General features: G+C 36.5%; 1 protein-coding gene across 15 annotated transcripts in view; it reads right to left on the bottom strand.

Moving 5' to 3' along the window:
- The window catches only part of LUC7L2 (LUC7 like 2, pre-mRNA splicing factor), a 61855-nt gene that overhangs the window by 9939 nt on the left and 31457 nt on the right, over positions 1 to 20459 (bottom strand). For 8 of the 15 annotated variants that reach the window (XM_059172002.1, XM_059171995.1, XM_059171994.1 and 5 more), the window contains 5 exons: positions 16135 to 16233; positions 12707 to 12817; positions 9339 to 9482; positions 4571 to 4747; positions 2046 to 2137 (listed from right to left, as the gene is read on the bottom strand). In XM_059172002.1, coding sequence (XP_059027985.1) covers positions 2046 to 2137; positions 4571 to 4747; positions 9339 to 9482; positions 12707 to 12817; positions 16135 to 16233 — 623 coding nt within the window. Of the gene's footprint in view, positions 1 to 2045; positions 2138 to 4570; positions 4748 to 9338; positions 9483 to 12706; positions 12818 to 16134; positions 16234 to 18048; positions 18128 to 20459 lie in introns of all 15 variants that reach the window. The other 7 variants (XM_059171991.1, XM_059171989.1, XM_059171990.1 and 4 more) reach the window with 1 other exon arrangement.

Genomic DNA, 20459 nt, shown 5'->3' with positions numbered 1-20459 from the left:
GAGAGGAAGGGAAGCAGGCTCCCTGGAGAGTGGAGAGCCATGCGATGTGGAGCTTGACCCCAGAACACTGGGATCATGACCTGAGCTGAAGGCTTAACCCACGAAGCCACCCAGGCGCCCCTGCCTGATTTAAGTTTTAAAACTCTCGCTGCACCACTATCTGTGACCTGGACAGATTATAAATTTTCTCTAAGCTTTCCCTGTCATTTGCCAAAGAAGGACAGTAACAGAAATTTCACAAAGCAATTATAAGGATTAGATGAACTAATGTAGGTAAATTCTTAGCACCATGCCTGATACATAATAGGCACTTAAATAAGTGACAGTGATTTTTATCACTATCTTTTTCAATACCATAGTTGGAATCCCACCTTGCTTAACTCTGTACTTGCTTATAATTTCTTCATCTTTCATTCTTGGTTATATTACTTCCTCAAGTTCACAAGTTTAAAAATAATTTTAAACACATTTCTGAAATAACACTGCATTTATAACCAATGTTAAAAGAAATCTGTCAGCTGACAGCAAAGGAATAAAAGTGCTTTCTTGTCACCTATAGATTTGAAAATGTAGTCACGGCAAAGAATTTTTTCTTTCTCATTCAACTATCACTTCAGTTGAATCATATAAACCAGTGGCACTATATACAGAATTTTAAAAAACAGGTTTCTAATGCCCCTTATATGGTCTTATATTACCATGCTGAGCACTATTCCCAAAGAAACTCAGTGTACACAAAAGAGAATACTGATAAAGCTATGAGGTAAAACTTATGGTAAATGAAGAACATATTTATCAATGTATGTAAGACAGCACTTCCCCTAAAAAGGCAAAATAGCCACATGAAAATAATTTTTCATTATACTACAAAAATATTACCTGCTACAAGCCATGTAACAAAGTTAGTTTAAATATTTTGAAATAGAAGAAATACAACATGCTCGAATCTTAGGGGAAGCTGGTGTGACCAAGTCACATATTATAAAGGGTTTTAACTAAGCACAAAATCTGCTGGGGATAAAGTATTTAAGTTTCAGAAATGTGGAATACAATTAAGGGAACATTATAAATTAGAACTGCAGGTTAATTCTTTTGTGGCATAGCTATCCATTGTAAGGTTGTTAAAAAAAGTTATGTACTTGAGTTCAAAGAAGATTGCCATCATGATGCCATACAATTTACTGTCAATGGGTAAAAGTCACTCAGAACATTTAAGCATTCTAAATATGAAAAATATAAATTTATCACCTAATGAATACCAATATAAAAAGAATTGCATACATTTGGCTATTATTGATACAATTTTAATAGTTTATAGCTTCTAAAATTGAAGAATTACAAAATCAAAGTATGATTAAAATATCTTAAGATTTTATTTTTTTTTAAAGATTTTACTTATTTATCTGACAGAGATCACAAGTAGGCAGAGAGGCAGGCAGAGAGAGAGGAGGAAGCAGGCTCCCCGCTGAGCAGAGAGCCCGATGCAGGGCTAGATCCCAGGATCCTGAGATCATGACCTAAGCTGAAGGCAGAGGCTTAACCCATTGAGCCACCCAGGCAGGCATCCCTAAGATTTTATTTTTAAATAATCTTTACACTCAGTGTGGAGATCCAAATCACAGCCTTGAGATTAAGAATCACATGCTCTACCAACTAAGCCAGCGAGGTACCCCAAAACTCAAATCTTTCATCAAGAATAAAATACATCACAAAAATGAGAAGTTTTATACCCATCTGGTACAAATCTAGCTGTTATGAAAATCAGAGGGCTAGAAAAGCTTTGTAGTCAATCTCACAAAAAATAAGGATGTGACTCACTCTTTATTTAGCCTTCCATACATTTTGAAGGAAATTACCTTGACTTAAATGGCCATAACTTAATGTATTTGTATAAACACTTTCACATTGGTAATATTTTCAAAAGCAAACAAATCTCCCATATCTAGATTTATTAACACCTAGAATCCTCTATCAATCACATCACTTTTTAGAGCCAGGGACCTTCAATTTCACATACTTGGACTATTCAATGAATCACTCCATACCTCCTCAGCTTCTCTCTTTCTTCTCTCTCCCTTTCTTCTCTTCGTTTCAGGCGTTCCTGATTTCTTTTCTCCTGTTTTTCAGCTACAACTCTCTATAAAAGACAATGACAGGTCAAATAATAAAAAATGAGCAGCATTATTTATTGGGCCCATTAACAAGAATTATTCTAAACTCTACCATATCTGGTTCCCAATACAGTATAAAAAACATCAAAATCTATTTAATAACAACTTAATTAAAAGTTCTGCTGGGTAAAATCATTACACTTACAAGTCTAATTTCCAAAATCTTTCCCCCTTCTGGGGAACACTTGTAAAAATTCATATTTCTTCATGACTTAATATTCCAAAATCATTTCTGTAAGATCTTCTCCTATGAATGCTTTCTAACATTATTTTGTATTTTTTCAAGTTTTTTTTTTTTTTTTTTAGTAATCTCTATACCCAATGCGGGGCCCCAACTCACAACCCTAAATCACAACCCTAAGAACGAGAGGTACAAGCTCTAACAACTGAGCCAGGAAGGTGCACCTATTTTGTATTTTTTAAAGGACATTAAGCATTATAAATCACTCTAAATTTCTATTCTCTGATTTCCAAAATGAAAATGTCTTCTGTCATTTCCAATTACCATCCTAATTCCACTGCTTCAAAAAATACCAGGAAGATGCTAAAAAGTCTTGTTGCTAGGTCTATATCTGCAAAGATTCCCAAATAGGTACCATTTTTGAGTTTTAATTCAGGGCCCAGTAACCATGTGATAAAGTGAAACTTACTTTGTCATTTTATTTACTTATTTAAGATTTTCTTTATTTATTTGACAGAGACACATCAAGAGAGGAAACACAAGCACGGAGAGTAGGAGAGGGAAAAGCAGGCTTCCTGCTGAGCAGAGCCTGATATAGGGTGATCCCAGAACTCTGGGATTATGACCTGAGCCGCAGGCAGAGCTTAACAACTGAGCCACCCGGGCACCCCTTACTTTGTCATTTTAAATAAAAACTTACCCAAAATTATCCTAGCTACTCAGAATTCTTAGAAGACCTCACTGTTGATATAAATATGGAGACGTCCCTACGTGTTTCTGACTCATTATTTTAAATGTCAAACTACAGATCTTGGGTTAATTTCAGCAATAAAAGTCACTATCTAGTGTTTGCCATAGCTGAGCCATTCTTTCATTCACAACAAAATGCTACAGTGCCGCAATTTTTTAAAAAAATTAGGCCACATCAGACTGTTGGAAAGGAACTGGTTATATCCATTTACTAATTCTGTTTACATCTTTAGAAATACCCTATGCTGTTTCCTTATCTTTTCAAAAGAATTCAGCACATGATACAGTAAGAACTGTATACTGGCTTTCTTATAATAGCCACATATGTGGGTTTTTTTTTTTTAAAGATAGGTTTCAGGGGCGCCTGGGTGGCTCAGTGGATTGGGCCGCTGCCTTCAGCTCGGGTCATGGTCTCAGGGTCCTGAGATCGAGCCCCACGTTGGGCTCTCTGCTCAGCGGGGAGCCTGCTTCCCCCTCTGTCTCTGCCTGCCTCTCTGCCTACTTGTGATCTCGCTCTCTGTCAAATAAAATGAATAAAAATCTTTAAAAAAAATAAAAAATAAAAGATAGGTTTCATTCTAGTTCCTTTCTGAGATGGAAGCAAGAGAAAGTAGAACTAGAGATCTACATACAAGCTTGCTATTTAGTGAAGAACTGCAAAATACTTCAAATAAATAATAGTCTCATTTTCTCAATCTTCCTTTAAAATAATATACTAATACTGTTAATTTTAATTCAAAGAAAATAAAAATTTGGGGGGAATTTATATGAAAGAATTTATTTTTTATTTTTTATTTTTTTTATTTACTTGTTTGAGAGAGAGAGAGCATGAGTGGAGAGAAGGTCAGAGGGAGAAGCAGACTCCCCACAGAGCTGGGAGCCCAATGCGGGACTTGATCCTGCGACTCCGGGATCATGACCTGAGCCCAAGGTGGTCACTTAACCAACTGAGCCACCCAGGCGCCCAGTTTTTATTATTATTCTTTTTTAAAGATTCTATTTATTTACTTGACAGAGGGAGAGACAGCTAGAGAGGGAACACAAGCAGGGAGAAGAAGAAGAGGGGAGAGGGAGAGGGAGAAGTAGGGAGCCTGGCACAAGGCTCAATCCCAGTACCCCAGGATCATGAGCCGGGCCGAAGGCAGATGATTAACGACTTAGCCACCTAAGCACCCCAGAAAGAATTAGTTTTTAAGACTAAAGAACCCAGTTTTTAAGACTCCTAATTTAATGTCATACATGTTCAACACAAAATACTGCCTCCTAAAATAAGGGGGACATTATTTAAAAGTCTGTTTCTCAAACATCACCCATTAAACCAGTTACTATCTCCATTTATAATCCTATACTATTCAGTATGAACTGTTAGCAGAATCATAGTTAAGAAAATTACACAAAAAGCCAACCAATATACATCAAAACAATGAGTGGTGAAATTAGAGCACATGATATTAATTTACCAATGTACCTTTAATTCTTCAAGCTTCTCTCTTATTTCAATAAATCCCAGGTGCAGTTTACCCCCAAAATGATCAGCCAGTCGTCTATCATTATCATGAAGACCTAAATAGGCAGAGCAGACTTCACAGACTCGAAGTTTCTGCTGTTGGAAACTGGAAGCTGGCATAGAATTCCGATAAACTTCCTAAATAAGAGTGAGAAAAACAATGTTTATATAAATCTCTGAGTCATACCACTACACAAAATACATTATGTTTATATTAAAAAATGTTTTCTAATGAATAATTAAAGTACGGCTATTTTTGTCACAAAAATGATGGACTCCTCATATTCTCATCCTCCGTCCTTGGGACCTCTTCTACTAGAGGTAAAAGATCCAAGACACAAGTGCATTTTGCGAAGAACTACTGTAAGAATTCTACCATGAATTCTGACTTCTACCACAGAATATGACTTCTGGAAAAAATTTTCTCAGTGTTCTACAATGCTTTGTTTTCTATGATTTTTGTTAAAAATGAGATGCAGCAACCCCGAAACTGTGTATCAGTGAAGGACCAAGGAAGAAGTCACCCACACTGGCAGAGAAAGAAAGAATGCATGTCTTTGATACTGTTAAGTTTCCTTGCCTTCTCTCCCACAGATCATTTTCTCCTCCTTTGAAAATGTGGACAGGGCATATAAATGATAAGACTTTCTTTCTACTGAGAGGAATAGTTCTGTAAGATAAGCAATGAAAGGTGCCTTAATGAGAAAAAGAGGTCTTACACAAAACGATTTTAAGTTCAGTAATGAAATAACAAGTATTAGTGGGTTTGTGGATTCACTGTACTCTCCTTTTGTTTGAGGCCAGCGGTATGTCCAGCTAAAAGATATTACATTCCCAAGTCTCCACAGACCTTTGGCTAAGGAGATATTCAAGTGGACATTGCTGGATGGAATCTATAGAAAGTCCTTTCAAAGGGAGTTAACAGACTGAAATAAAAAAAATCACCAATGGCTGCTATCACCTACAGATGAGAAAGTGATGGGAAACAATATTTACAGTTTCAAAAATGTCAATACCAAGATACTTATTAATTACAAAAAGAAAGCACTCTAACTTCACAGTAGAAAAATAGGCCAATCATCAGAAATGGGACAAATCACTAACATGTGCCTTCTAATGAGATATGACATTACTTGAACGGTACTGTCAAAAATCTAACCAGGGGGGCACCTGGGTGGTTTAGTGGGTTGGGCCTCTCTCTGCCTGTGGCTCAGGTCATGATCTCAGAGTCCTGGGATTGAGCCCCGATTCGGGCTCTCTGCTCGGCAAAGGAGCCTGCTTCCTCCTCTCTCTCTAACTGCCTCTCTGCCTACTTGTGATCTCTGTCTGTCAAATGAATAAATAAAATCTCTTAAAAAAAAAAAAATCTAACCAGGAGGAAAAATCAGACAAACAGAAACTGAAGACATTTTATAAAATGAAGCCTGTACTTTTCAAAACTGTCAAGATCATGTCAGACAAAGACTGAAGTTCCAGATTAAAGGACCCTAGGAAGACATTAACAACTAAATGCAGTACATGATCCTGAACTGGGCCTTAAACAAATAACAAAAATTTTTTAATAAAAATGACATTATTGTGGCAATTGGGAAGATCTTCATAGAAGTATTGTATCAGTGTTAATTTCTGATTCAGATCATTCTGCTGCGGCTATATAATATCCTTGTCTTTAGACAACACACATGGGGGGCGCCTGGGTGGCTCAGTGGGTTAAGCCGCTGCCTTAGGCTCAGGTCATGATCTCGGGATCCTGGGATCGAGTCCCGCATCGGGCTCTCTGCTCAGCAGAGGGCCTGCTTCCGTCTTTCTCTCTCTCTGCCTGCCTCTCTGTCTACTTGTGATCTCCCTCTGTCAAATAAATAAATAAAATCTTAAAAAAAAAAAAAAAAAAGAATACACACATGGGAGTATCTGGGGACAAAGAGGCATCTTATCTCTAACTTAATATCAAACAGTTCAAATACACACACACAAACACACAAGAGGAGAAAGACAAAGCAAATATGGTAAAATGTTAACACTACAAGGCTGGGTGAAGGATACAGGGGAATTCTTTATTTCTTAAATCTTTCTGAAGATACTTCAAAATAAAAGTTTTTAAAAAAGAAAACCAGAGGTGTCTGGGTGACTCAGTGGGTTAAGCATCTGCCTTTAGACTCTGGTCATGAACCCAGTGTCCTGGGGTCAGCCACACTGGCTCCCTGTTCAATGGGGAATCTGCTTCTGTTTCTCCCACTACCTTTGTCCCCCAACACCCCCATCTCATGTTCTCTCCTGAGCTCTCTCACAAATAAAACCACACAAAAAAAGGAAAAGAAAAACAAATATATGACACTAGGAGACAAGTCAACTCAATTTTAGTGTCTTGTTATTCTTCTTCCTTTTTCTAGTTACGTATAAAGAAAACGCTTTACACATGGTAGCTCTACTGCCAACACAAATTGGTAAGTATAAAGATGAATCCATGTAGTAAGGATGGCAGAAATAGAGTCTGTGTACTTAATGGAATTATGGAGCTGCTGTACCAGCCCCAGACTCCCTAATGACGATTACTTAATAAATGAAAAAAAGAAAACCCTTTCTTGGTTAAGCCATTTAAGACTTTATTATGTGTACCTGAACATAATCTACAATGAGCAAGTAAATTTTTTAGTGCACCGTCTTAAAAATCAACTGATAATAAAATGTAACAGGCTAAAGATGTTAAGACACTGTGTGCTGCTAGAAAATCTTCAAATACATAAATATGAAACTTCATGAAAACTGCAAAATATGCAAGTAATAATGCTTACTAAGGTTCATTACTTGAGTCTTTTAGGAAATTAGCTATAAAATACACTGCATTTTAAAATTCATAGGGTTTAGGGGCACAGGGCTGGCTCAGTCAATTAGGGTCTGCCTTCAGCTTAGATTATGATCCCAGGACCAAGCTCCACGTTGTGCTCCCTACTCAGTAGGGAGCCTACTACTCCTTCTCCCCCCTACTCATGCTTGCTCTCTCTCTCTCTAGTGCTCTCTCTAACAAATAAAGTCTTAAAAATTTTTAAAAATACTAAAATTCATAGTGTTTACTTTCTGGAATGATACTAATTACATTTAAAGAAATCCTAAGTATTAAGTATTAAATAAAATTAACAAGAATTGGCTACATGGTGTATCTTTTTCTATCTTTGTATTTAAAGTAGTGTTTTTTTTTTTTTTTTTTTTAATTAGACACAGAGAGATCACAAGTAGGCAGAAAGGCAGGCACAGAGAGAGGGAAACAGGCCCCGCCCCGAGCAGAGAGCCTGATGCGGGGCTCGATCCGAGGACCCAGAGATCATGACCCAAGCCAAAGGCAGAGGTTTAACCTAATGAGCCACCCAGGTGCTCCTAAAGTACCTGGCATATAGTAAAGTCTTGCTTTTATTTTTTTAAGACCTGAGCAGAAGGTGCTTAACAAACGGAGTCACCCAAGTGCCCTAAGTCTTGCTTAAAAAAAAAAGAAAAAAGAAAAAAAAATAAATCCAGTCTCACAATCTCTGCCTTTTAATTGGAACGTTTAGACCATTTACATTTAACTTAATTACCAGTACACTGGGTTTAAGTCTACCACAATTAGAGATGGAGACTTTAATACTCCTCTCAGTAAATAGAACAGAAAATCTGATATGGAGAACTTGATTAATCAATCAACTATCTTGACTCAATTAACATTTATGAACACTCCACTTAATAAGGCAGAGTATCATTCTTTTCAAATGCAGATGGACCATTCCATCTTTCAAAATCAATGTTAAAAAAACAAAAAAAACAACAAAAAACAAGTAGTCCATCTGGAGAATGGGTTTAAGGCAGACATTTCACCAAGACCACATGCAGGGCACAAAATAAGTACTGATAATATCTAAGAGACCTAAAATCACACAAATGTTCTCCCACTGCAACAGAAGTAAATTAAAATCAGAAAACTACTTGGAAAAAACACCAAATATATAAAAACACACTCCTAAGTAACTCATAGATCAAAGAAGAAATCACAAAGAATATTAGAAAATATCTGAACTGAATGAAAATAAGAACAAAATATGGAATTCTGTGGGATCCAGCTACAATTGTGCCAGAAGAAAATCTGTAGCATCAAATGGGCTAAAATCAATTATCTAGGCTTCCATTTTAAAAGAGGGCAGAATAAGAACAAATTAAACAGAGGTGTGATACAGTTAAGAGCAATGGAGACTATGGCAAAATGGGAGAATACAACCCCATCTGAAGGCATCCGATTTTTTAGAACACACAAGGTGGGCCAAACAAAATAGAATTTTGGCTGTAGGATATTAGATTTTGATTTGTGCTACTACAGAGAAAGAATGAGAGAAGGCTCCCGAAGTACTAGCAGAACTGTACTGAGATGTGAAGTGAAGAGAGAATGCTATGGTTGCATGATGGTAAAGTCAAGGGAGGGAAGATATCACAGGAAATGCATAAATGCATTCTGTATGTGACTGCTGTGTATGACCAGCTAGTCTAGTTGATTTCATTTTCTACTTAAAAACTTCAACAGATCAAAGCCTCTAAAGTAAAAACAAAACCCCCCCAACGTTGATATATAATCCATCTCTATGGGATAGACTAATTAAATTTTATAATTAGTTTAAATTTCCTGTACTAGCAATAAGTTTTCAATAATTTCCAATCAAGTATGTTTTGACAGTAAGACTGAACATATTACCATTAAAAATTGTATTACCTCTGCTTCTCTTTTCTTTGCCCGTGCTTTCTCTACTTCATCCATTACTTTCTGAGATTCTTCCACATTTCCTTCAGCTCCTAGTTGTTCCACCTTGGCCAACAACTTACCAATTTCTTCATTTAACTCGTGAACACGTTCTGCCTAGAAAGAAACAGAAAAGATCATGAATAAAAAGCAGAATAAATTATCAGAGTTCAAAATATTTCATAAATGCTCAAAAAAGACTCAAGGCAATATGAGGATAAATAATGCTTTCTGAGCATTTCATAAATGAACTGGTGGGATGAGGGTGTTTAAACCTACCTGCCCTCTCATTACAGGGAGATCAGGAAATACAACTGACCTCAATTTAACTATTACTTTACAACCTCTGCATTGGCAATGTATTCCAAGCATAAAATACCGTTTCTTCCACTATCTTCCACTATCTGCCCTTATCTACCTTTGCAAACCATCTCTTGTGTTCCCCCACTTCACAACACAATCTATAGTTATAGCTAGTTTCCCATATTTACTCTTGTTTTCTGCATTTGTGACTTTGCAGAGGGATGTCATCCCTTTTCCTCGGACATTGTCCCTTACCTCCCTTGTCTGAACTCATGAATGCATATTCATTCAACAAGATTCAACTATTCTGTGAAACATTCTTGATCAGTCACCAAATTTCACCCCCACTTAAACGTAAGCAGAGACCCAAATCTTCCTTTGCGCCATCTTTTTATCTTTAATGACACTCTTATGAACATACTTGTGTATGTTTGTGTGTGGTCCTGGAATTGAGCCCCACATTGGGCTCTCTGCTCTGCAGGGAGCCTGCTTTCTCCTATCTTTCTGCCTGCCTCTCTGCCTACTTGTGATCTCTGTCAAATAAATAAAATCTTTTAAAAAATGTAAAAACTATATTGAACAGCACAAAATATTTCAAAGTAGTTAAGTCATCAAATCAACAAAATGCAATAAATGGACTTTTTTAGATTCTGATTAGAACAAACCAACTCTATATAGGAAAAATGAACACGTTCAGGATATTAGATAATGTTAAAAAATTATTAACTTTCTGGATGTGATTTATTATGGTTATGCTTTAGAGGTGAAACGATGTGACATCTGGAATTTGCTTTTAAAATAATGAAACAGGGACGCCTGGGTGGCTCAGCTGGTTAAGCATCTGCCTTCAGCCCAGATCTTGATTCCAGGGTTCTGGATTGAGCCCCATGTTTGCCTTCCTGCTCAGTGAGGAGTCTCCTTCTCCTTCTCCCTCAGCGCCTTCCCCTGCTCCATTTCTGTCTTTCACTCAAGTAAGTAAAATTTTTAAATAAATAAATAGAACAATGAAACAAGAGCAAAAAACTATGAATCCACTGGGATTTATTGTACTTTTCTTTCCAGTTTTCTGTTTGTCTTTTTAAACGTTATTTATTTATTTAAGTAATCCCCACACCCAACATGGGGCTCAAATTCACAACCCAGAGATCAAGAATTGAATGTTCTACCAACTGAGTCAGTCAGGCACCCCTGTTTCCCCTTTTTGTTTTTAAGTTCACATAAAAAAATTTTTTTTCTTTTCCTTAAGTAGGCTCCACACCCAGCATAGAGCACAACACAGGGCTTGTAGAGATCAAGACCTGAGCTGAGCGATCAGCATTTGCATGCTTAATCAACTCAGGCCACCACATGTTCCCATGAAGAAGTACTTTTTAAAAACAGAGGGTAAAACATACATCTAAAAAATCAACATTAAAAAAAAATTGAGTAGTCCATCTGGAGAATGGGTTTAAGACAAGACATTTCATTAAAGAGGTACCTAAATGCCAAATAAACACATCAAAAATATGTTCAGCATCATTAGGCATTCGGGAAATGCAAACTAAAACCAAGTAATATCACTGCACACCTTTAAGAATGGCTACAATGAAAATGAAAACCAAATGCTGACACAGATGTGAAGAAACTAAATCACTAACACATTGCTGGTAGAATCTCATACAGCCACTCTAGAAAAAAGTTTGACACCTGCTTTCAAAACTAAAAATGGACTTATAATATGACCACATGACCCCGAACTACCTTCCTTTTTTTTTTAATCCCGAAGAAATGAAATATTTATTGCAGTTTTACTGGTGTTAACCAGAAAGTGCAAACAACCTAAACATCTTTCAATGTGTGGTTAAACTGTGGCATAGCCATACCATGAAATATTACTCAAAAAGGAATGAACTGATACACATAACAACTTATATGAATCAAGGAACCTGTGCTGAGTGAAAAGAACCATCTCAAAAGGTTACCTGATTCCATTTATGTAATATTCAGTAAAATAACATAATTATAGAGCCAGAGAATACATTAGTGGTTTCCAGAAGACAGGAGAAAGGGGAAATAGATGTGGCTCTAAAGGGTAATATGAGGGACTCTCATCGTGATGTTATAGTGAAGTAACTTAACTATGGTGGTAACTACCCAAGTTACTTACAAATGTAATAAAACTGGACCGAGCGATATATACACATATGCAAGTGCACGCACAAATGGCAAAATCTGAGTAAAATGGGGCGCCTGGGTGGCTCAGTGGGTTAAAGTCTCTGCCTTCGGCTCAGGTCATGATCCTGGGCTCCTGGGATCAAGCTCCACACCGGGGTCTCTGGTTGGCAGGGAGCCGGAAGCTTCCTCCTCTCTCTCTGCCTGCCTCTCTGCCTACTTGTGATCTCTGTCAAATAAATAAATAAAATCTTAAAAAAAAAAAAAATCTGAGTAAAAAGTTATGATTGGACCAGTATCAATTCCTTGTGTACTGTAGCCGTATAAAATGTGAACATCAGGGGCGCTTGGGTGGCTCAGTGAGTTAAAGCCTCTGCCTTCGGCTTGGGTCATGATCCCAGGGTCCTGGGATCGAGCCCCCCACATCGGGTTCTCTGCTCAGCGAGGAGCCTGCTTCCTCTTCTCCCTGCCTCTCTGCCTACTTGTGATCTCTGTCTGTAAATAAATAAAATCTTTAAAAAAGAAAAAAATGTGAACATTAGGGGAGGCTAGAGGAAGAGCTCAGAGAATTCCCTACAAAGACTGCAATCTATGGATGTAAGTATTTCAAAATAAAAAGTTAGAATTAGGGACGCCTGGGTGGTTCAGTGGGTTAAGCCTCTGCCTTCGGCTCAGGTCATGATCTCAGGGTCCTGGGATCGAGCCCTGCACAAGACTGCTCAGCGGAGAGCCTGCTTCCTCCTCTCTCTCTGCCTGCCTCTCGGCCTACTTTTGATCTCTCTCTGTCAAATAAATAAATAAAAATCTTAAAAAAAAAAAAAAAAAGTTAGAAATTAGTGAGTTGAAACAGTATTTTGTAGTACTAATGAAATAACCGAAATTCTTACCTTTGCTGCCACTTCAGCACTGATCTCTTCTTGAGTTTCTGCTAATCTTTTCTTAGCCACTTCTGTTCTTCTATCACAATCTGCAATGAATGACTGAAGATGATCCATAGCCTGCAAAATTTAATTAAAAGAAAATTACTGCTAGAAAAATCAACTTTATTGAGGAATATCTTCACTCAAAAATTATACATAATTTTCTTATTTTTTAAAGGAGGCTCTAAACCCAGCATGGAGCCCAATACAAGGCCTGAACTCACAACCCTGAGATCAAGAGCCAGGCACTTAACCAACAGAGCCACCTAGGGACCCCATACTTTATTTTTTGAAGTGCTAATAGGGTAGTAAAAAAACAAAAGCAAGCACGTTCAATTATGAATCAAAAATACAACTTCATCACCTATTAAATTAGCAGAGTAAACATAAACAGTTCCCAGAAAAGTGAAACTGTAAGGAAACTACCACTCTCATACTCCGCTGAAGAGACAGTGCAGTGTTTAAAAAAGACAACGTGGTAACTGGTATCAAAAGACTTAAAAATGTCTCCTGACTTAGTAATTTTGCTTCCAGAAATACCTTTTAAGAAAATAATCCGATATACAGGAGGCTTAATATTCAAAGATGTTCCTCACAGTGTTATTTTTAAGTTGTAAATACCCTAAATACCTAGGTAATGTAGAAATTTTGATCTTCAGCCAATAAAAAAAGGTTTTAATACTTAATGATACAAGAAAATGTTCATGATTTGTAAATAAAAAGGATTTTACACAGTATCATATGCCATAAAATCCCAACTCTGTAAAATAAAGCACAGAAAAAGGGGCGCTTGGGTGGCTCAGTGGGTTAAAGCCTCTGCCTTCGGCTCAGCTTGGGATCCTGGGATCCTGCATCAGGCTCTCTGCTCAGCAGGGAACCTGCCTCCCTCTCTTTCTCTACCTGCCTCTCTGCCTACTTGTGATCTCTGTCAAATAAATAAATAAAATCTTTAAAAAAAAAAATAAAGCACAGAAAAAAAGGAGAGCATACATAAAATTTTAGCAATTCTTCTTGAGTATATGCAAAATTTTCAATAATTAGTTTTTCCATGCTTCTCAGATTTTCCACAATGAAAATGTTACAATCAGGAAAACTTGCTTTCTTTTCAAAGAATAAACCACTGAGAATTTTAGCAACATCTACATTGTAAAAATCCAATTCAATAAATACATTAAAAACATTTGTCAGGCATGTATTAGCATGTCTATAATAAAATAGTAATTTATTTAAAAGTAAACTTTAAAGGTTTATTCCCAAGTCAAGCAATTTGGACTTTCATATCTTACTGTACAGAAAGAGAACTAATTTAAAATACAAATGTTTAATTAAAAATAAAATCTCAGCACATAGCAGATTCTAGGAATTTCTTAGAAATAAAAAGCAACAGGTTCATTTAAAAGCTCTTATCTGTAATGATAAAGAAACAGGTATTTAGGGACAAATGGGTCGCTCAGTTGGTTAAGCGTCTGCCTGCCGTCAGGTCATAATCCTTGAGTTCTGGGACAGAGCCCCATGTCAGGTTCCCTGCTCAGCAGGAAGTCTGCTTCTCCACAACCAGCACCCACCTCCGCCCCTCCCCACCCACCCTGCTCATGTGTGTGCAGGCTCTCTCAAATAAATAAAAATCTTAAAAAAAAAAAAAAAAAAAAACCTATTTAGCTCTTTTAATTTAAAATTCATCTTTAAATTCACAAGATAGGTCTATTAAAATTTATTTATGGGAAGCTTAAAGGGGGATCTGAAAGCAGTCAGAGGAAAAAGATGTACTCATCAGTACTGTTAGGTCAACTAAGTAGCTATCTGGAAAAATAAAGCTAAATCTGTACCTCAATTCCTTAGACCAGCATTAATTTAACTTCTTTGAAAGATCTAAGTGTATAGAATGAAGCCATAAAAAATACCAGGAGAAACCATGAGAGTCTCAACACCTCAGAACAAGGAAGACCCTTTTGAATTAACCCATTAGAAATTTTTAAAGCACTGATATATGAGACGACTATAAAAACATTCTGCAAGGCCCACAACCACTAAAAGAAAAACAGTTAAATATGGAAAATGACTTAATTATCCATATCCCTATATCTAGGTGATGGTTTCTGCTTTATTTTATGCCCAGATAAAATAAATCTATTTTTATTTTAAGCCTTTTTATTTTTTTTTATCAATCTAGTTGATTTAACATGTCTCCCCCAACTGTTCCAGTCCCATATTAAATTATGTTTACATAGGTGATATTGTTTTTTTGTTTTGTTTGACAGAGAGAGAGAATGCACATGAGCAGGGAGAGAATGAGAGGGAGAGAGAATCTTAAGCAGGCTCCACACCCAGCATGGAACCCAATGCAGGACTTGATCTCACAACCCTGAGATCATGATCTGAGCCAAAACCAAGTAGGACACTTAACTGACTAAGCCACCCAGGCACTCCTAATTTTCATTTCTATTAGCAGAAATTCTTAGGAGAGAAGTAGATGGAGGTGCCTATTGACTGCTTTACCTTCCAAACCAAGTAATATACCTATTATACCTTACTGTAAAAACAATCAGAAGATGTGTGTTCATTAGTATCTTTTATGTAATACTAATTGGTAAGTTTTATATAAATATAAAAAACGTTTCCCTATTTTTATAATGAACAATTCTGTTTGTATAAATAAATCAGATCTTGGGCCTTTAAGATATGTAAGTGGTACCTTTTAATATTTCTCCTATCAGTTTTACATAAAAAACACTGTACTCAATATCCTCTTTCCCTCTATACATATTCATAGATACAAACAAAAATGAACATAAAAGTTCTGTAGATTATTTAAGGGCCTAAAATACATTAGAAATTTGTTGTTTACATGTGCTTAAATTAAGGTTTCCTTTATCATCACAACTTTACTGGAACAGTTTTTCAAAAGATTATATGCACTGCAAGGATTTTTACACATTTTTTTTAAACTACCCAGTTTCACCTTATATTTTTAAAAAAATATTGTTAGTCAAGGAAATTCAGGATCTTACTTTAGAACTGTCCTTCAAATAAACACAAAGAAGATAACTTGCTAAGAGCCTTTTCCTATAGAGATATTAATCCACATTCAAAACATTTACTACAGGGGCGCCTGGGTGGCTCAGTGGGTTAGGCCGCTGCCTTCGGCTCGGGTCATGATCTCAGGGTCCTGGGATCGAGTCCCGCATCGGGCTCTCTGCTCAGCGGGGAGCCTGCTTCCTCCTCTCTCTCTCTGCCTGCCTCTCTGCCTACTTGTGATCTCCCTCTGTCAAATGAATAAATAAAATCTTTAAAAAAATAAATAAATAAAATAAAATAAAATAAAAAAAACAAAACAAAACAAAACAAAACATTTACTACAAAAAAATAATCTAACCCATTAAAGAAAAATTACATACATCAAGTTCAAAGAAAAAATCTTGTTCTTTGGACGCAATTTCATAATCTGCTCTTAAAGCCAGGTCATGAACTTTCAGACATTCTCCAAGATCCATTCTCTGGGGGGTAGAAAAAAGACATATTATTGAAACAGTAAACACATTTTTCAAAACTTCATTAATCGCCACAGTTCTCTTCAAAATACATATTAAGTCTTACAGATGCTTCTTTATTTATGGACTTTCAAATTACAAAATTTCATGGACAAGCATAAAAGCTGATGTCAGAAAAAAATCCACATCAATTCTGTCTATCAACAGATGGCAACAGTGATTACTTTCGTACTTAAGAACAGACAGACAAGAAAAACTAAAAATCTGAAAAAGCTTCCGGCTTCTTTATCAAATCAAATTTCACTTAACCTATTAACACAGAAAAGATAACGTTAGTTTAAAATTAACTAAAAGAATATGTAAATCAAATTTCTGAATTATATCAATATTCTCTGAACGTTCTGATTTTCAAATAAAGATGGAGTTCTCAAACATAAGACCACTAAACTTGATAAGGATTCCAGATAAGACTCTAGGTGAACTAGCAAAAAGAAATTTATTAACACCCAATATAATTTTACAAAAAATTAAAATCCTATTTACAAGCATGTATCAGGGATCTAAAATATACTCCCATTGAACCTAGGATCCTCCTACTTAGAATTCCAATTAGACATTATTTAACCAAATTAGGTTTTCTCCTGAGACCAAAATTCCTAAAAATCCACCCATTTTTACATTATCTGGGCAACTGATATTTCAGGAAATCCTTTAAGGGGAAAATGGGGGGGGGGGGAATTGGGCTGAATGCAAAGATATTTACAGATGTGGATATCTGTAATGGAGATCCAAATAAAACAGATTTTCCAACTGCAAGTATGCTATCCTATCAAATAGAATGTCTCAGAACTGCTCAAAAGTTGGTAAAAAGAGAATACAATAATTTGAAAAGGCACAGTAAATATGGCCTTTGGTTTTGTTATACAAACTATGCATAAAGTACGACAAACATAGTAGTAAAGTCATTCCTTCAGTTAACTATGTACCCATTTATGCCATGTGGTAGGGACACAGAGCTAACTGACATAGATACATACAGTCTCTGACCTCATGGAGTTGACATTTAGAAGAGGGGAAATAAGTAATTAACCATGATTGTGTCTCTGAATACAGTTAAGAGGTTTAATAAAACAGGAACCCTCCCATTATGATGGGAGGCTGCTTGGAGGTCAGAGGAGGTCTTTCTGAAGAGGATACATTTAAACTGGATTTAAGATGTGTGAGGAAGCAAACTAACCTTGGGAAAAGCTAAGAAAAGAATCCTTGAGGTTTTACAGAAGATTTACTCTTTAAAAAAAAAAATAATAAAAGCCAGTGTCAAGCAGAGGGATGTTTCTAGCAGCAAAAAACAGAATAGGACAATCACTGGCACATAGGTCTGGGCGTTAAGCTTTGTTATGTAAGTACCTAGAAATGACTCTGTCTTAACTTTTTGGCCAACAACCTGGATACAACAAAGGATATGAAAGTCTATTTTGTACAATATCCCAAGCTTAAAAAAAAAAAAAGTGAATTCACTGGATTAAGATTCAAAAGAATTGGGGCACCTGGTTAGCTGAGTTGGAAGAGCATGTGACTCTTGATTTCAGGGTTGTGAGTTTGAGACCCAAGTTATATGTAGGTATTACTTTAATAAACTTCAAAAAAAATTTTAAGATTCAAAAGAATTGACAGATCAGATAAAATTTCTCAAAAATATGAAGTCATATCTAAGACGACAAATTTACAAATAGCTATGAGCAGAAAATTAAGACAAATTTGAAAACATACTAGTCAAGAATAAGAGTTATAATGTGGCATGATTGAGATAAATTAACTTACAGGACATAGTATGAACAAAGTAAGAATCTCTTGCTGAAGGCTGGCAAACACCTCTCTTCCAAAAGATACATTCTGTGTGCTACACATTTCAAAGGGATATAAATAAGTTAGACCAAGTATTTCAAAACCAAGCTATACAAAAAAAGCCGGAGGACAGATGCAATTAGCCAAGAAAAATCAAAATGTGAACCTAGACCTCAAACAACTAAAGAACTTTTCTCCCTTTCTTTCTTTTTTAACTAAAGAACTTTTCAACATGAAGCAGAAACAGATCTTAATATTGTTCCAAGGGACTTCAAAGTCAGATTTTAACTTTCTCTCAAATTAAAAACATAAACAAAAAACCCCCACCCACTTTCTAATGATCAAAGCTTTCCAAAGACAGAATACACTTCCTGAAGAGTTAGTGAATTCCCAGATAACTGGAAGATCCCAGTACAGTTTAGACAACCATTTTTCTAAGACACTGAGCAAAGAACTGAACTGCTAAAGTAGCTTCCTCTTTCCAACTCTGACATTTTATGATTATCTTAAAAAAAATTAAAAAAAAAAAAAGTTTTTCTGTTAAACTCTACTACCTGGGTTACTAATCACATAAAAGAATGAATGTGGGAATATAGACAATGTCTTCAAAGTTATCCTTTGGGAATAGTAAGGAATATTCCCCAGTATTATAAGTTATCATCCCTCTAATGGCTCTCATGTATCACTGTTGCTGAGTATGCTGAGATTCCTTCAGGCCCCACTCCTTCCTCTCATAAGTCTATGGATTAAATAAGTCTTCCAGTGACATTAAGCAGCAAGTGAAACTTGCTATTAATGTGTGGAAATTCAAAACTGCTTATTAAGCAACATTTTTAAGAAGTTAAAATGTAATGCTCCTAAAATATGCAGGAAAATAAGATAGTAATGAAAGAGTTGCAAAATACATTGTTACCATCTTTGCTACCAGCCTGTGTGTGTGTGTGTGTGTGTAAGTAGGCTCCATGCCCCAAGTGGGGTTTAAACTCATGACCTCATGACCAAGAGTTACATACTCTACCAACAGAAGCCAACCAGTAGCCCCAGCAAGTGTGTCTCTTCATTGGTATCTTAATACTCTCTCCAACAACTCCCTCTACACATGTATTTCTATAGTTAGAGTTGGTAATGGGAAGCTACACTCATTTCCTAAAATGTTATGATGCCAGTTGGGAATGCCATTGATCCAATACAGTGGTTTTTAACCTAGACCCAGGGTAATAATATTGATGCAAGCTTCTGGAAATAGATCCAAGCCTACCCTCCAAAGACAGAGCTGTAAAAGCCTCCCAGGTGTTTTTAATATACAGTGTTAGGAACCACTCACTGATCTAGTTTTATTCCTAATCTACAGAAAGGAACCGAAGCCCAGAAAGACACTTATTCCAGATACTTACTGGGAAATCTGCTTACACTGATTTCTAGGTCTAACGCCCCTTCTGTTTAACACAAGATATGACTTCTGTTCTGCACATAGATACCCAAAGCAGTTGTCTAACTGCCTTTCCTCCAGTTAACTCCCTTATCTTTATCCCCTGCTTAACTAGATTTCCAATCTGTTCTCAATAAAAACCTAAAAGGAGGGAACCTGGGTGGCTGAGTAGGTTAAAGCCTCTGCCTTTGGCTCAAAACTGCTTATTAAGGGATCAAACCCTGCATCACACTCTCTGCTCAGCGGGGAGACTGCTTCCTCCTCTCTTTCTGCCTGCCTCTCTGCCTACTTGTGATCTCTGTCAAAATGAAGAAAGAAAATCTTTAAAAATAATAATAAAATAACTAAAAGGAGGGGCGCATCTGAGTGGCTCAATCATTAAGTGTCTGCCTTCGGCTCAGGTCATGATCCCAGGGTCCTCTAAGATCAAGCCCCATCACCAGGCTGCTCAGCGGGAAGCCTGCTTCTCCCTCTCCCACTTGCCCTGCTTGTGTTCCTTCTCTTTCTGTGTCTCTGTCAAATAAATAAACAAAACCTTAAAACAACAACAACAACAAAACTCTAAAAGGAATATATAAATCTTGTCTGTTTAACCTAAACATTACTGTTGCCCACCCATACTGGCAGGAATTCTAGGCTTTTCCTCTGCTTTACCATTAAACTTCCATCATACAACCAACCAAAGGGAAAAATTCAACTCTTTGGGTCAAGAACAAAATGAACACCAAAAAGGACACAACTCACAATTATACCACTAATGTTAAAGGTGGAGTTTTGGTAAGAGGATGAAATTTAGAGGGGGAGGGTGGATATATGCCTTGGAGGGGAATTTTCACAAGGGCGAAAGTTTTACTACCTCACCAGAATGTGAGCTCCACAAAGACCAAAGTGTTTTTTTTGTTTGTTTTATCTATACGTAGTTTGCCTGGTATACAAGATGTTTAAGACGTATTTGCTG

This window comes from Mustela lutreola, chromosome 4 (genome assembly GCF_030435805.1).
Source record: "Mustela lutreola isolate mMusLut2 chromosome 4, mMusLut2.pri, whole genome shotgun sequence".
Classification (NCBI taxonomy): domain Eukaryota; kingdom Metazoa; phylum Chordata; class Mammalia; order Carnivora; family Mustelidae; genus Mustela; species Mustela lutreola.
Note: the sequence above shows the minus strand (reverse complement) of the source record. Positions and strands in the feature narration are given on the sequence as shown.